An 18,249-nucleotide genomic window follows, 5' to 3' on the forward strand; every position below is an offset into this window, starting at 1 on the left:
ACGACGAGCTGACATAATGCTTGTGTGCTAAACTAAGCAGTCCAGTCGCTCTGATTGATGTGTCTCTGTTGTTTAGAGGGTCATTTCTGAAAACTTAATTGTGGTGTGGAAATAAAAGGTGGACTGGTCCTTACGATCTGCTACATATCACCAGTAATTGTGTGCCTCTGTGAAAATGAAATGAAATGCTTTTAGTTAAGAAGGGGTCGTATTATGCCCTCCAACCCCTCCCTCGGGTGCGCCTGTATACCAGTGGAGTATTGACTGGAGAAAACTAAAGTTGACCAACAGATGGGGGACTATTGCAGTCTTATTGTTAAATTTTCGCCCGAAAATTTTCATTTTTTTTTCTTAGTGTGTCGTTATTTTCCAGATTGTCGTACGCCAACTCTTGTATATGATTATCAATGTAACACTTCTTTATAATTGACATGATGATAGACCTGCTACTATATTTTATCATACGGAAAAAGGAGAGAATTATGAGATAACAATTAACAAGTCGGAAAACGTGTTTTCTGTTTTTATTCCGTGGGTCTCATTTAAGATGCAAAAGATGAAAAGTAAAGGATCCTGGATTTCAGTTCTTAATTGTAGTAAGTTGTGGAAATTGAGAAACAAATATGAAACGAAGTTATTTTTCCATTTCTAACCCGTATAAACATTGTACTCCGTCATACAGTACATTTTCAGGTAACTTATGTGCCCAACCAACACAGTCCTCACACTTACTCGCCGCTCCCCATCCACCCCCCCAACCATACCCCACCATCCTCATAGGCTTATACTGCTATCGAGTTAAAGTAGAAATATTGCGCTTACCAAAATAGCGCGTACACAAAACAACGTACAAAACGGGAAATGTAATCGTTTTCGGTTAGGTTACTTTATACACATGCGCATGATATTAAAGGCAGTTTACATATTTACCACTTGCAATGTGTGCGAAAACGCTACAATTAAGGCCTCATGGGCGTAGGGGGCTGGGGACTGCAGCCCCCCCCCCCCAGCCGTATTTTTTGGTGAAAATTCGGGCAATATTCTGAGAATTTTTCGGGCACCTACTGGAAGAAGAATAATTTGCAGTGTGTTCTTCATTTTTTTTTTGGTGAAACTTCGGCAATATGCTGAGAATTTTTCGGGCATCTACTGAAAGAATAATAATTTGCAAGGGTTTTTCAAGTTTTTTGGTGAAAATTCGGGCAATATGCCGAGAATTTTTTCGGGCACCTACTGAAAGAATAATTATTTGCAGTGTGTTTTTCAAGTTTTTTGGTGAAAATTTGGGCAATATGCTGATAATTTTTCGGGCACCTACCAGTGGCGGAGCGTCCATACAGTCAGAGAGGGCGGATGCCCCCTGACGGACTCAAATGGACTGCTTCTGCCCTTTTCAGCTTTTTACCACTTTTTTACTTATTCGCGATTATTGACTTTTTTGATTGCGCTCTCAAATACATATTGACATTTCTAACATTTTGTTGGGTGCAATTTTCTGACAAATGGCGATGACACCTATTTATTCTTTGTTTATCTGCAAATTAGCAAGGCCCGGAAAGGGTCATTTCCGGCGATCTAGGGAGTATCTTTACTCGAAAAAATGTCTGTACGCTCCGCGCCAACCTGTGGTGGCGCTCCGCTTAGATAGTGTCGAAAGCGCCCCTACAGACCATTCTCTCCCCCCTGACCAATACCCCTAGCTCCGCCACTGGCACCTACTGAAAGAAGAAGAATTTGCAATGTATTTTGCAATGGTTAAATATATATTATTATTATCATTATTGTTGTAACGACTTCCCCAATAATTCTAACCAATATGGAAGGGTAATAACACGGAAAATGATTTTATGTTATTGGCATGTGATGTAATAACAGAAGAATACCTGTATGATATGCACATTGGCATGTGGAACGCGCGCGGAGCGCGCGAAAAATTTTGGTTATATTTGTCGGGCAAGTCGTTACAGCCCCCCCCCCCAAAAAAAATCAAATGAGCGGCTCCTACGCCTATGCTTTAAGGGCGGTATGTCATAGTCGACTCCTCTGACGTGCATCATTACCACGAAGAACGCTTTTGAATATATGAGAACTTTCCAAATTACGAGATGAAATGTATACAATTAAAAGAGACCTTAACTAATTTATGGAAAATAATGTTTCCCACGTGTCGAAACCAATAGAGTTCTTGTTCATATTTACCCTAAATTTATACAATAACTAATAACGAATCTATACAATGACAGTTATATAGAATATTTTTTAAATGCATATTTATAACTTTGAATCTATCACTAATAAGAAAACCAAGATAAAGACAATTCAGTATTTCCTTCACGCCGGAGTCCGCGATATCCTTACAACTTTAGAAGATTCTTCTACTTCCACCCAAGACGGAGCCTGGGGAGCAAAAACAACTTAACCGATCCACTCTGTACCCCCTGTCAGTCCCCTTACATCGAGACTGTAACGTATATGTGATCATGATGTTACCACGTTAGAAGAAACGATTCAGAACCAATGGTTTGAAACGTTTCCTGCTGACAATGTTGAGCAAATTGAACACACTGTTCTTTTAGCACGTTCGTATAGCACACTCCCCTACCCCCACCCCTCCTACCCCCCCCCCCCCCACACACACCCCTCTCTATTTGTGAGAATAATAAGGGTGGTCCGAATCTACATGGAAATGCTTACCAACTTCTTCACTCAAAGTATACGGCATGTACTGCACCAACAGCAAAAAGAGTTTTATTTGTGTAACATGAGGTGGCAAAACTATCCGTGCTGGTGTCCCATACCGCCCTGCTCACCATTTGGATACTCTGTCCTTGGTTAGCGCCAATGTACACGTGGGTTACAAGCTTATACCGCGGTAGTTGGAATTCCTTCACTCTCTGTTTAATCTCGTCGGATATTCGTTGTGCAAATATAGCGCAGGTTCGCGGTTCATACCGTGCACCGTGTAGACTCGTCTCCAGGACACTTCTGATGATCACCTCTACTGGCCCGGGGTTAAACTTACATCCTTCATCCGGTAGCATCTTGTACGTATTTTCGAATTTATTTGACGGTTTACTCTGCGGTGTATCGACAGCGCTTCGGAGGTTTCTATGGGAACCGCCTATCAGCGATATGCTGTAACCACGCGATAAACGTCTCCATCTCTCGGCACCGGTAGATGAACTAAGCGAGCTCCTACGAGAAGCGACGGATTGTTTCCTTTTGATCCGTGGGTGTGTAGTCGACGTACTGTCCTGTTTGTTGAACTGTTCCAAGTTACTAACGCTCAGCGCTGCCATTTTTATGTTTATTGAAGGCGATTTGAGAAGATTTGATCGGTCGTCGTGTCTTCGTCTGCTTCAGTATTTGTACGTTAACTCCTGCACTTGGGCTCTACAGCTATTGAAAAGACGAGAAAGGAAAATAATGTAGTTTTCATTATTACAATATAGTTTCATAACATCAATACCATATGACTGAGAAAGTATCTTTGCAACGACAATTCATATAAAAATGGAGTAAAATATAGTATCGTAAGATTACGGACGCAATTTCATCTCGGTATGTTGCCGGATGAAATTATAATAAGCTGTAAGTCTGGTGAGCTGACGGTCAAGGTGGGAAGAAAATATTGCAGATCCGGGGTTCTCAATTAATGTTCTACGAGGTTGCAGAGAGAGAGCTTGATAAGAGCAAATGGCCATGCGATGATGAGAATCAAATTATCACTCTATATACCTAGATTGAGCGTGTATATGGTAAGCCGGTAGGATGGCCAATCCTAAGGCCTATACTTAATATGGTCCACATATCCGACAAATACAAGATTGTCCGGCGATTCTGTTTATATCACGGGCCGGATAGAAAGGTCGTATTTGGACCGCGGGTCGCCGACTGAGGAACCCACGATTGTTGATCATACCTGCCATACACCTCAACAAAAGATTTATATGAATGATGCGTGCCCGTATGTAACTATGGGGATACAATTATGTGCATAAATTAACACATTTATCAGATTTGTTTGTCATAAATCACATTTTATTGACAATTTTCGGCAGATGGTGAACACATCCTGAAAGACATTTTGACCTTCATGTATCGTCAAACTGTTACCTACTGGTGAATGTGACCTTCCACGTACACTAAAGTATGCAGGGTGCCAACAGAAATGCCACTACCGATAAAACACCGCCCAAATGGCTTTTCTTTTGTAGTTTTGTACCTTATACAGTACAGTACAGATCGTCTATTGACAAACCACAGAGAGAGAGCGGGCGGAAAAGAATCCACTTCACTTTACTTATCCACGTTACATTATACGACCTATATGTTTAATGTGTTGTTGACGCCAATGGAATATTTCTCCGATCAAAAGAATACCCTCTCCTTTTAGAACGGTGACAGTTCTTTGGTCCCCTTATCCACCGCTTCGCTTGTCAAAATCTTTTGGAGACGTGCTTTGTCATAACCTGAATTATCCATCCTAACAAGTTTCGCTACGAGGGAAAGTATATGGGGGTTATCTAGTGCTGTCCCCTAAGACGTTATTAAGCTTTTTGCCTCGAAGTGAATGATTCGCTTTAAAAAAAGGGGGGGGGGGGGCGTTGTAGAGATTTTTGCACTCGTTTTTTCTTCGGAGATCCATATAGTTGTTATATTTTAATTAAACAATGAAAAAGTGGTTGCCAAATTCACTCTTATCTATTAAAACACAATAATATTTTGGGTATTAAGCTAAAACTGAATTTGCTAAATCTGTTATGTATAGTACTACCTCATATGGCAAAAATACAATTACATACAGAGGCGAAATAAGAGTTTGATGGGATTTTTTTTATATTATCAATATTAATAATAATGAGTATTTGCTTCTTCTTTTGTATTAAGTTGAATTGACAAACGTATACAAAATGTGCTATCTTTTTGTATTTGTGTTACGTGCAACTTATCCAATTAACTGCCTAAGCCCATTAATTGTCAATTTACTCCCTAAGCCAATTAACTCACAAGTTCAGACGGTACGGTTAGTCCGGGTAACCGATTCGGTTGCAGCAGCTCTGAAGTGATCCATCCAAATATTCCATTATCAAATGTTATGTTGATTATATATCACCGTATGCCAACAAAATAAATTCCCCTCTGAATGTCAATAACACCATTCATCTAATGATATTGTGTATAACTCACATTTATATTGAAGTGTATACAGCTAGGTGATGTCTATAGGACCTGCTCCTCAATGTATGCATTCAGTGGATCGCGAACACCTACAATATGAAACACTGTTGTTGCGTATACACAAGCCAATTAACCGAGACCAAAATCAACTTCCGAGAAAAAGTCTCATTGGATCGATAACTTTATCTTATAACAATGTTAAACCTTGCAAAAACTTGGCCAATGACTACATACCTACATGCTTGGTCTTTTAAGGCCCGGTCACACTACAGCGATATTTTATCGGAATACGGTCCGATTTTTCCGATTTTAGGCCGAAGAGTGAGGTTTGTGGTAGTGAATGTAATGAATGTAATGAACGCAGTGGAATATTCGAATACCTACTCCAAATCCGAGGGGTTCTGGAACGGACTACATTCTGAAGTGACGTCACATCGAAAAACGATAAAAATCGTAAGAGAAATCGGATAGCTATCCGATAAAAGGAAACAGAGTCAATATCAAAAGTTAGGAGAGGGCTATTCCACATCGGAATGGCTCAACAGATAGCAAATCAGGTCCTTTATCACTGTGGCTAGAAGACCCGAACGAAAAACTGGCAGTTTCAATTCCTCCGGGAAAATCGGATATATTCCGATAAAAAATCAGTATAGTGTGACCGGGCCTTAAGTATTCAAATCAATTTACCTTGAGTATAGTCAATGTTAAAATCATTATATCACGTAGGCTATAATATCAGCCCAGTTTCTTTTGCGAGTTTCTTACAGTTGTACATGACGTATGGCCTAAGTGCAGCCACTTCCTCGTTACAGTGATCAATCTACATAACGAAGCCTATATATTCCAATCTGCCGAGTGGGTGTAGGTATAATAGCCATCTGATCAAGGGCGGCGGAAGCACTTTTAATCTGGGGGGGGCACCGACATCAAAGGGCACTTTGTAGAAATTCGATTGGACTGATGCAGCCTTTAAATTTAGTACCCTTTATAACTCTTATTGTATTATCTTATTTGTGTATACACATCACTCCATGAACGCCCCCCCCCCCCCCTTCAAGGAAAATATGCATACTAGCACTGCAATATCCAATGTGCAAATTGGGAAACAAGGAACAAGTTTTCTTTTGAGACAAAATGAGGTGAAATCATGCTAATTGCTAATGTAGGAATCTTCCGAATTAGAGTTTATTTCTTGTTAATATCTTAACCATTTTTTTCCATTCGAAATAGCTTTGAGTTTGACCCACAGAAATTCATTAAAAGTCAGGGGCGTAGCCAGGATTTGCAAAGTTGTATGCACGACTATCTGAGCGGAGCGCCACCATCAGTTGGAGCGGAGCGTACTAGAAATTTTTTGGTTTTACAACCCCCTCAGATGGCCGGAAACAGCCCTTCCCGAGTGTTCATTCTGGTTCCCTGGCCTCTTGCTAACTTGAGACACCTCAATTTTTATGTAGAAAAAGGGCACATTTTTAACCTGGGGAAAAATGGGGGGGCACGTGCCCCCTGTGCCCCCCCCCCCCCCGGTTCCACCGCCCTTGCATCTGATTCACTAATGTGTGAGGTAGGAACTCCGGATTTCAGCGCAAAAAGTGTCAGAGCATTCCCGTGGATAAAATCTTTTGGACATTATACCAAGCAATACATGAGTGAGTTCCGACTTCATCTATAAATGTGGAAAGATTTGTGAACATGCCGAAGGTAGATCAATCATTGTCCGTGACTGCTACTGAATGATAGAATTAATCGACATTTAAAGTCCACCATGATTTCATTTGTAAGAGAGATAAATTTTCATTAATGATGTATAAAGGCGGAGATATTAAATATAATACAAGATGTGCTAAAACTTTAAAATGAATAACTCACCTGACGTACAGTGTAAGTTACAAGCTGTCAGCCTATCACATGTACATGTATGATGTGACTGGTTAGGGTTGGCGTTTAAGTAAACAAATGCCTTACAGGCCCGATAAACCACAAGCCGATATTATTCTGAAACAGATTAAGGGATATGTATAGGCCTAACCTAACCAGTCCCCTCGACGGTTTGGAAATAATAGCCTATTTTAGAACCGGGAAAGGATGATAATCGACTCAGAGATGACACTTCGAATCAGTGACCGTACATCAAAATATTAGTCACGTGGTCTATATATTGAGTTCAAGTTAACCCGTGGTAGTGATAGGGACACTGCTGGTCACAGATGCATCAGCTGGGAATATGAACTAAAATTCTTCTAGATATGGCTGAATAAATACAGTTAAAGTGAATTAAGTTCCACCGATCGGAAGCAGGGCACATAATGGCGGAACCACTGACCTAATTCGGAGCCTGATGGGGGACCTAGGGTGATGCCACGGTCGGACATGGTAATAACATCCCCCAAGAAAAGTAACCCATAAAATATCCCCGCCCCCCCCCCCAATCAGCTCAACCCTATTCCCAACCCAGTTGTCGGGTTCTTCTTCACAGTAAGTTGCTTCTTACAAACATCTATACAAGTATTTTACATTGTCATTTCTCTGATTAAGATTTCTTTGCCTATATCGGGTTCACGGTAACTAATCAATGAATCGAACTTACTACCCATACAGTGACAGCATATATATCCTGCCCGGTGGCGGAGAATCCGTACAGTCAGAGGGGCGGATGCACCCCCCCCCCCTGACGGACTCAAATGGACTGCTGGCGCCCTTTTCAACTTTTTACCACTTTTTACTTATTCGCGATTATTGACTTTTTGATTGCGCTCTCAAATACCTATTGACATTTGTCACATTTTGTTGGTGTAATTTTCTGACAAAATGGCGATGACACCTATTTATTCTTCGTTTATCTGCAAATTAGCAAGGCCCGGAAAGGGTCATTTCCGGCGATCTAGAGAGTATCTTTACTCCAAAAAATTCGGTACGCTCCGCGCCAACTGTGGTGGCGCTCCGCTTAGATAGTGTCGAAAGCGTCTCTACAGACCATTCTCGCCCCCCCCCCCTTTGACCAATACCCCTAGCTCCGCCACTGATCCTGCCTACGCTATTTTGAGAAGCCTCCCCTTCACCCCTTGTCATGTGTGATTCGACAATTAACTTACCCCGAGTCGAGAAAAATATTAACATTTCACTAATGCTAAATTTGCAATGTTGACATCATTTTATGCGATTTTTTATCACGCACGCGGAAAAGATAACTCTGTATGAGGTAAAGTCACACAAGATAGAGCATGCGCACGAAGACCGAGAAACTTGATCATTGTCAACCCTAGTGCCGTTGTACAGTGAGGCTGCTGTGATTATGATGGTATATATAACGTCAAGTGAAGTATCCCTTTCTAAATGTGATATATATTACATAAGTGATTATGGTGAAATGTTGCAAAAAGCGATGTGTACAGCCAACCTGGAAAAAAGCCCAGATACTTCTACACCAGGGAATTGTTCCAGCTCTACGATCTGACTTTTAAGTAACAAACTCCTTGAATGACAGTTGTATGTTTATATGTCTTTAACGCACGGATTAAACCAGAGAGTTGTTCCATACCAACTCCCCTGGTTAATCCGACTTCCAGTGTGAAGGCATAACCCTGATTGCTGGCGTCACAGCCGCTAGCGCTCTTGATAAACCGTTATTGATCGGGATTCACTAGATTTGTCTGCATTGTTACTTGATTCTATGAACTATCGTATTTCTTAGTATCGTTGTTCTCAAACAATAGTTCTAACGGAGCGCTCCACTTCACACTGAAATGGATGACTGCTGTTTTGAAACGATGCTCTCTGGTTCATGGTCACAACGCCATCCATGTTCATTAGACCGCAACAGAGCCATGTACAGAGTCGAGTGTTGGCGTCGTAATGGCTCCTATTGACATACACACTAAATAGGTCCCTTTCCAAGGCCGCTAGAGCATAGACGTTTTCTTCTGCTGTCTGGCGTGTACCACCCTATCATATGATAGCTGATGGCTTGAGCTATCACAGCACATCTCATCTTTTGCCACCATGACCGTGTAGATTTTGAGGTCGAAGAGGTCAAAGGTTAGCATAATGCCCCCCAGCCCATCTACCAGCTCTCGTTGCACCCAAGATTTTTCCAAAATGTCTTAAATCACCTTCAATCCTCCAGATTTTTAGACCATCAGTAGTTTATTTAGTGAGGGCGTTGTGGTCAAGTGGTTAAGGCAGTGGACTTGTGATCTAAGGGTTACAGGTTCGAGCCCTGGCCAGATCATTGCGTTGTGTCCTTGGGCAAGGCGCTTTATCTCCATTGCCTCTCTTCACCCAGGTGTATAAATGGGGACCTGCGAGGTAACTTGTAAATATAGTTGCGTGCGCCGGTTTGTGGCTGCACCCTATGGGAAGTCCCCCGGGGGACACGTGGTTGTGGTGCACTGTGGTGCCCCAGGAGAGATTGATTGAATTGTGCACACTTTGGTGTGTGGGTGTGACAAGTTACCAATGACCAGGGGTTAAGTTGTAAAGTCATGTGAGGAGGCATTAGCCTCATACAAGACTGTAAACCTTCAACTTTAACTTTTATTTCATCCTTTTCAACATCCGAGCATCAGGAAGAATGACGATGGCTTTATATTACCATAATAAATCACAACAGTGGGTCATGTTAGGACTATTTTCCGACACTGGCCTTTCAGCTGAACGCACACTTACCTAATTGTGGTATGGTACCAATAGTGTATATGACCGCAATGGGTGATAGCTGCCAACATGCAGTTACAAAGCCCGTTGAGGATATATTTCAGGTATAATATAGCCCTTGCTTTCTCAGGAACTTGGGCAAACGATAGGGACCGGGTTCTATTCGATGAAGAAACGATGTTTTTTTTTGTGTGCCCAGGAACCGCACTGGGTAACTTTCCTGAAAAGTGTATGCCAAAAAAGACTCTATCGGACAACAGTTAAACTCCGTTTTCAAATGGAAGCAAAAAAAGTTTTGAAGTACATTAATAAAAAGTAGATACGGTGTATAAACATTGTGGCAGTTGGAAACTATTTTTTTTTATGAAAAAATCAGTCTAGTAAAATATCGATTGTTGACACGGAAAAAAAAAACGGTTGGATAAGCCTAACAAAACCTTGACATATCATACTGTAGGCCTAATACAATAGAGGAAAGATGCCTTGAATAGACAACGTGTCGTCCTTGTAAAGAGAGATGGAGAGAGAGATGGATATATATATATATATATATATATATATATATTTATATATTATATATATATAAATATATATATATATTTATATATATATTATATATATAATATATATATAATATATATATATATATATATATATATAATATATATAAAAGATAAACAAGCGAATATTTTTAACAACGACATACTGCTATATTTCGGAGTGGTCAGCACTCCATCGTCAGGCAATTGTACAAGATCAATTAAATACAAGGGCTAATATACATCCGAAGACGACAATAGTGATAAACATGAGTGCATTTTTAAACTAGGAATGATTAGAACAACCAGCAATAAAAGTAAATAGGGATTAGAATAGCTCCAACCCGTAGCTCGCTACGTTTCTACTTAAGTGAGCATTTAAGTCTTTTATTAGGAGACTCTCTTTAATCTTCCTCCTAAACCACTGGGATTCATTACCAATAGCGGCACAATGGTCAACAAAAGTAGGCAGATTATGTTTGTGCGCAGTACAATGAAGGTTAATAGCGCCTTTCTGACCACCAAAAGAGCTCAACATATGTTCTTTGAATCAGCAGTCTATTGGTTTCTCCGACATAAAAGGAATCACAGTCCGGGCAGTTTATCCTATATAAAACATTGTTGGCATAACCTAACTTATTAAGCATCCTTGAAATTGAACAAAGCAGAAATTTTCTTTTGCAGAAAAATTATTTTGATATGAATATTTTCATTACAAAACACAATGTTACTACCTAAAGTCTTAGCGAGTTTATCACTGCTGGGGCCACAGTAAGGGAATTTACAAAAAACAGTATTTTCTTTGGTCTCCCATGATCAATTTAATTACAGGACCCATGCCTAGTTGTTCTCTTAATTTAGAAGTATATAGCTCTCCATTTCATGTAACAACTTCCTAGGGTAACCATTTAAAGTCAAAATGCGTCTAATAAATTGCAATTCATGAACGAACAAGGAATCCGACGAACACAATCTACGTGCGCGTTCATGCAAAGCCTTAAAAACCGCAATTTTATACCTTTTGGGGCACCAGGATTTCCAATTAATAAACAACCCTGTAAAAGTTTTCTTACGGGAAAAAAAAAAAAAAAAAATGTATACCTGACGAAAACTTGACAATATTGTCATTATATTTTTTTCTGTAAGCAAATATGGTATATGCTTTTAAATCTTCGGTTCAAGATCGGTGATGATTCAACATTAAATATCAATAAGGTATTTGATTGGTCATGCACTCTTCCCCCCTTTTCCGAGCCCATTGCAATTTTTATCTTCTAACGGGGGTTGTGGGGGGGGGGGCAAAAAAAATACAAAGCAAACACACACAAAAAAACAACTAATAGAAAACATATTTTCTCGTTGATTTTAGTAAATTTTCCGCATTATTGGATAGCCTTTTAAAATCCCATAATAATAATATAATGCATACGCTTGGATTTCAAATGATCATGAAACTTTCATAGTTTGGATATAATTCCTATTTAAATGATCCTACAATATGATGTCAAAACATATTGGCTAAGATTTTTTTTTTCCTGAATCAAACGAACTGATGAGTTAAATTCCTAAACGATGTTGACTCGATGGAAAAAAAAAACAAGAGAGAACATTTTCTGGGAACTGTGATCAAACTCAACAAGCTGAGCAGAACTGACAGAGGGAGGGAGAGAGATAGACTGGATATGAGATGGGAGAGCGGTTTATGAAATAATACGGAAAGAAGACATCCAAGCCGAAAAGGTGTGAGCTTATATTTGTTCTTAACGTGTAGCATATTATGCATTTATATGCCAGGGTGTTATAACACACTAACACGTGTTATGTTTTGGGAGCATGCGAGAGCTAGATATGTTAAAGATACAATACAGTAAATCGTAGTGGTATTATATATATTTTTTTTATTTTTTATTATATATATTTATTTTTTTATATAATATAAAATATTTTTATATTTTATATTTTTTATATTTTTTTATATTTTTATATTTTTATATATTTTTTTAACACAGGCCGCAATCAAATGTGCCTCTAGCATAACACGTGTTATCATGTTATAACACAGATGCATATAAATGCGCAATATATTCAAGTCGAAAACGCTATTATAAGCAACTGTACAATTCGGTTCGGGTGAAGAAGAGGGAGGTCTACTGCCCCTTTATTCAGGGAAAGTTTCCGCGTGAACCTGTTAGTGAGTCACCGAAATAGCTCGAATATTCAATGCAACAACAAATCATTTGCTTGTTTTGGAGAATCATAACAAATCTAATTTCTTTCTTAATTATTTTAATATCACTTTTTTGTCTATGGCACAGAATAAAAAACATGAGGTAGGCACGGCACATGTCCATGTGGACCTATTAGTGAGAACAACTCTATACAGTAAAGATTAAAACTTTTTTAAGCATCTCATTTCTAACATGCAATATAATAACAAAACATTTCAGCTTCTGCGTGCTTTGGAGAATTCTAAAATTTTGTTTTTCCAAATTATTTTCATCATCATCATCATTATCAAGGTATATATGACTCAATGTTTCTTTAAGCACACAAAAAAAATCCAAAAATTGGAAAACAACCAAATCAACTTGAAAAGTTCTGTTCGTAGATGACTGCAAACTCAAATCAACTTAATATAAAACTAGACTAGACTAGAAAACAAATAACCTTTTTTTTACCTTGGAGACATTGTTACGAAGAGCAGTACGGTACCTTGTATATCACACTATCTATAAATTATACATAAAATATGCCTAGCCTATTTGTTACATTAAGACCAGAAAATGCTCTCAAACCCACACTTGTAAAAATATTTTGGAAAATACGACTATTGACTTAATTTACCTTGCTACGTAAGCCTGTTTGCTTCCGGGTTTTACACTTCGGAAAGGATCGGGGTGCAGAGATATTACTACTCGATCACTCTCCATTAATAAACATCCACGGAAATGTATTTGTCTTGCCGGCAATGAATAATTAAGCGAAATTTAACTTATTGTCGGAACCATACACAGACGCCATGCTCTGCCCCGATTCACACTAACAATGTGAATACCAACACACACATAAATCGAAACAAAGTGAAGACACTGTGTTTTGTTATCCGTAAAGTTGTGTAAAGCGATTGATCCTGTGCGTGGTATGGCGACGCGTCCCTATGGCAACTAATGCCTCCATGACCTTAACCACTGTGTGTTGATGTCAAGTGTATATTTGGATATGTGATCCCAGGCTCTGTTCTCTTGCAGGTGTATGTTGTCTGTGTTGTGTTTCTTTGATGGGCAGTTTATGTGCCACCTCGTGAACAAAGCTTCGTAGTACATAGTAGGCTACAACAGATATTAAACGTAGCTCTGGCCAAGGGAGTACCTAAACTTACAGCGAGAGAGTTTACGTTTCATGAAGAAATTTCATATTCACATTCCAGCATGTACTAAACAATTCGGGCAATGCCCTCTCATACAGGAGCCAACGCAAACAATGTCTAACGATGTCCACTGGGTCGGCCGAGTGGTGGAGGAGGGGCGGGAAGGGGGAGGGGTAGGAGAAATGTAGACTAAAGAAGAAGAACATGGAAGGTTTGGGAAAGGAATGCGATAAGTCCAACATGGAGGCGAATGCGCTAGCTGATTGCCCACGATTACATAGATATTAAATAAAGCTGAAGCAAGAGGGCATTTTTAATACCAATTTGTCAGGGTTAGAGGGGATTTTCCATGTACTTGGATTTTACAACTGTGTAACTGGGCTTAACTAGGTACCTGCCTTCACATTCTGCCTTATTTTCTACGGTTTATGTAAATTTGAAAGTTTTAAAATGCTCGCACCATCATCATCGTTGTCAACGTCATAAATTGACAGTGGTATCTTCATGACGTAGATGCGTAAAATCAGTTTTCTGGGTAGTATGGAACCACTTGTACGAAATGTCCTTCCCATGTCACTGAATGAAAATTGTTGCTCATTTGACGGTTCTTTAGATAAATTCTAAAATTGATGACTTCAAACAAAGAGGTGAGTTGCCATGTTCAATGTTCACCCCCCCCCCCTCCCGGCTCTCCCACCCTCCCTTAATTTCATTCATTAATATATTTACTTCCAGCAAGTAATTTTCTTTTCACACAGAATTATAATAAAACAGAGACTAGTGTGTACATATATGTATAAATACAAGTGATATTTACATGATACTGTTATATTATTGTACCTTTATTACATGGAAAATGAGAAAACAAAAGTGCAATACTTATTAAATCGTTTTCCGCTGCGCTCTCTCAATATTTCTCAGGATATGACTATGAACACATCAAGAGAATGTACACTTGTAAACAACACAATGGGATCAAATGGTTAAGAAAGCAAAAATAAACAGTAAGCATTAACACACATAAGCTTCACTAGTTTCATATTTACATAATGAATGAATCTTAACTTGAACCCATCTGAGATTCCAATCTTATTTTTGCTTTTAAAGAACTATAGAGTTACATTGTTTAATAGTACCATCAAGTGAATTCCAAAGTTTGACCCTGAACTAAAAATACAAAGTTTTTTTTTTCCTTGTTCTTACATATCTTTGTTTAAACTGATTTTCCTTCTTTTGCTTACATCTGTAATTTGATGCTAAAGAGAAAATACTTTGCAATGAAGGTGGCAATGACGTGTAATAAGCTTTAAACATAAATACACCTCTGCTTAAATCTCATTAATGTTAGACAATCTTAACGTTTTAACTTCAAAAAACAGTTCATACCTATCAGCTTGAAAAGTGTTCATTATATATTATTCGAATGACCTTCTGCTTTAAAGGTAGTCTGTATTGGCCCCAAATTATAGCACACTGTAATTGCTACAAGTTTAAAAAAGTACTTTCCTGGAGGTCTTCACTCTCCAAATGGCTTTCAGACATTTTTAAGGATTACGAATTTTGACCAAAGGTGACCATATTTGAATATCTAGCATATTTGGGGCTAATACAGCATACTTTTCAAAACAAGCGATGAAAGATTACACTTATACGGTAAGTGTACTTCCCCATGCATATATTCTTCAGCACAATAGTTGAGGTATGGAATGAAAGTCGCACAGTATAACATATAATGTGCATCACTATTTAAAAGACGGGTGGTCCTATGTTTAATTCCGATACTTTTAGAAAGTTTGATTGATAAATTGTGTTTTATCCAGTTCAGTTTATGATCTATAAGTAGGTTACATGTCCAAGAAACTTCGTCACATAAACTCTTTCTATATTAACCTCATTTATATAGTAATGTCCAGATCAGCATTGAAACGGCGATTGGAAAATAGCATGCAACTTGGTTTTGCTAATAATATATGTATGTATTTTAGATCCTCATGTAAGCAGGAACTCGCGAAGAAGCCTCATTTGCTTATCAAAGCCGCAAGCTGACCGAAGTCATTCTCTTAGATTCATATTTAACGTCCATGATTATGAATTGTCAATTGTCAACAACTCTGTAACTGAACGACATACATTAATCTCGGAGTGACGCGAACCGGGGACCTTATGATTGGAAGGCACCGGCGTTAACCAGTGAGCTTACACTTATTAATATATTGAGTTATAACTTAACCATAAATTAAGTTTTTGGAGTTTCTTGCTTATAGTTTTACATGGTATTTCGATGTCGTCATGGGAGCAAAAACTATTAGTATCGTCAGCAAAAATGACAAATTCTAAAAATTTGCTCAAGTATAGACCATTGAGGTACATCGCATACTATACATTCAAACCCTCTGAATTAAAGTCGCTGATTTGGACATATTTCTTTCTTTTTGACAAATAACTAGCTAACCAATTTTGAACAATTCCCCGAATTCCATAATGTTCAAGTTTCCTAAGTTATAAACTATCTTCAACTATATGTCGAAAGCTATTTGCAGATCAATGAAGACTCCAATAGTTTATTTCCTATATCATCTAGTGAGGTAGTGATGTTTTCTTGTAATTCTAATTATGCCATAGATGTAGACCGTCCAGGCCTGAAACCATACTGACTCTCAGAATGGAGATGGTGCTTGGCAAGAAAATTATCCAGCCTGTTTTTCGAAAACTTTTCAAGTACTTTGATATGTGCAGTTTCATGAAACTGGTCTATAATTAGTGAACACATTCATCTCACCAGGCTTAAATACAGGTATGACATATTTACTTTCATGTTGTCGGGAAAAACCCCTGTAGAAAACGAGTTATTACAAATAAAGGTAAACGGTCGGATAATAAGGGAGATGGTATTTTTCACTGAGTGCATGCTGATATCATTACCGTCAACAGAAGATTTATCGCTTAAGTTTCTAATATCCAGTAGTTCAGTGTCAGTGGTATCGGATAAAATCATAGAACTAGTAGTCTTCTCATCTAGATAGCCATAAATACAGCTGGTTTGTTCCGGTATAGTTGCAGCTAAATCAGGACCAAAACCTTAATGAAAATCGTATTGAAACCGTGTACAATTTTTTTGTCTTTTAACTTCGAATTCAGAACATCGCCCTCTATTATGTTCAGAGACTGCATACTTTCAAATATTTTCTTACTTTAATAAAGTTCTCAATGTATGATATTCCGAATATTTGAAATGAATGTATGTATGTATTTCAGATCCTCCTGCAAGCAGGAACTCACAAACAAGCCTCATTGGCCTATCAAAGCCGCAAGCTGACCGAAGTCAGTCTCTTACATTCATATTTAACGTCCAAGATTATGAATTGTCAATTGTCAACAACTCTCTAACTGTTTATGGAATTTTTATGTAAATATATATGTTAATGAATGTTTATGTAAATGATTACAGTTCCACGAAACATTTCCCTTGCTTTTTGCTACACCGCTGACATTTCAATCCACTACTTTATTTAACTTAGAACGATGGCATTCACAGGTGTTTCCTCACGTGCAACACAATACTGCGAGGAATTTATGGATTTCAGGTGCCATCAAAGAAACCACGTCGGACTGCAATGACTTTTCTCTGTTCTTTTTAGTTCTTACGTGAACAAGCTGACAATGTATTGGATTCGTTGCTTACATCTAAAACATATTTGGAGATTTAGATGTGATATACTTTTTAGGGGAATCATTTCCCCTTGGCAGTCAGTCCTTGAGGCTGGGAAGTCGGACATTCGGCTTCAGATTGAAGGAGATTTTCGCCGTTTATCTGGAGCTGCCTTGTTCGGGGGTTGGTGTTGCTGGCCGGAAGGTTTTTTTTTTTTTTTTTTCGCTGTGGGCTGGTCGTCCGTTTATAGCTTTTTCAATATTCGGATGGGAGTGGGTGGGTGGTGTTTGTCTCCGCTGGTCGGTGGGCGTTTGCTTGCTTGAGTTTTGTTTGTGTGGAGGGGTTGGGTATCAGTGCCGGTCGGCCGCGAGGCAGGTCACGTGAAAAGTACTAACATCTTTGTTCGTTGTTTAGTTTTTTACGGGCCCAGGTTCTTTCCTGGTGACTGTTCTTAAAAAAGTATATATCCTTAGAGCAGGAAGTTCCATAACAACTCCCTGCTTAGAGGTTATTACTTTGGAACGTTCATTTAATTCAAGAAGTTATGCAACGGATTTCCAGGCTGTATCGTCAGCGTTTTTTCTCTGTTGTTGAACTTACCGTCCCGTTCACTCATTCCTCCTGTCTGAGGAACTTACAAGTTCATTTGGAATTGGACTAACATTCTGTGCAATTATATCTCGCTAACGGAATTTACTTGATGGGGTATTCTGTTTAATCGCTATTCGCGACGAACTTGCCTCTTCTCTATTCATTACCGATCACTCCGCAGCCGAAGTCCGCTACAGCGCAGGTTAGTCCCCCCCCCCCCCACCATAATAACATTTAAAGTACCGTAATATACGTGTTTAACAGTTTAA

General features: G+C 38.8%; 1 protein-coding gene across 6 annotated transcripts; it reads right to left on the reverse strand.

Annotated features, from left to right (window-relative positions):
* Positions 1-505: 505 nt before the first annotated feature.
* Positions 506-13,502, reverse strand: LOC139979684 (dynein light chain Tctex-type protein 2B-like). 6 transcript variants are annotated; one of them, XM_071990728.1, is made up of 3 exons: positions 13,218-13,502; positions 9,847-10,054; positions 506-3,393 (listed from the first exon to the last, which is right to left on the reverse strand). In XM_071990728.1, exon 3 carries the CDS (start codon positions 3,297-3,299, stop codon positions 2,703-2,705), a length of 597 nt encoding a protein of 198 aa, XP_071846829.1. In that variant the 5' UTR covers positions 3,300-3,393; positions 9,847-10,054; positions 13,218-13,502; the 3' UTR covers positions 506-2,702. The 6 variants fall into 6 exon arrangements, with proteins under 6 accessions (XP_071846829.1, XP_071846824.1, XP_071846844.1 ...); XM_071990723.1 differs by having other exon boundaries at positions 506-3,399; positions 13,218-13,501; XM_071990743.1 differs by lacking the exon at positions 9,847-10,054 and having other exon boundaries at positions 13,218-13,501.
* Positions 13,503-18,249: the final 4,747 nt, after the last annotated feature.

The sequence above is a fragment of the Apostichopus japonicus genome, chromosome 2 (assembly GCF_037975245.1).
Source record: "Apostichopus japonicus isolate 1M-3 chromosome 2, ASM3797524v1, whole genome shotgun sequence".
Lineage (NCBI taxonomy): Eukaryota > Metazoa > Echinodermata > Holothuroidea > Aspidochirotida > Stichopodidae > Apostichopus > Apostichopus japonicus.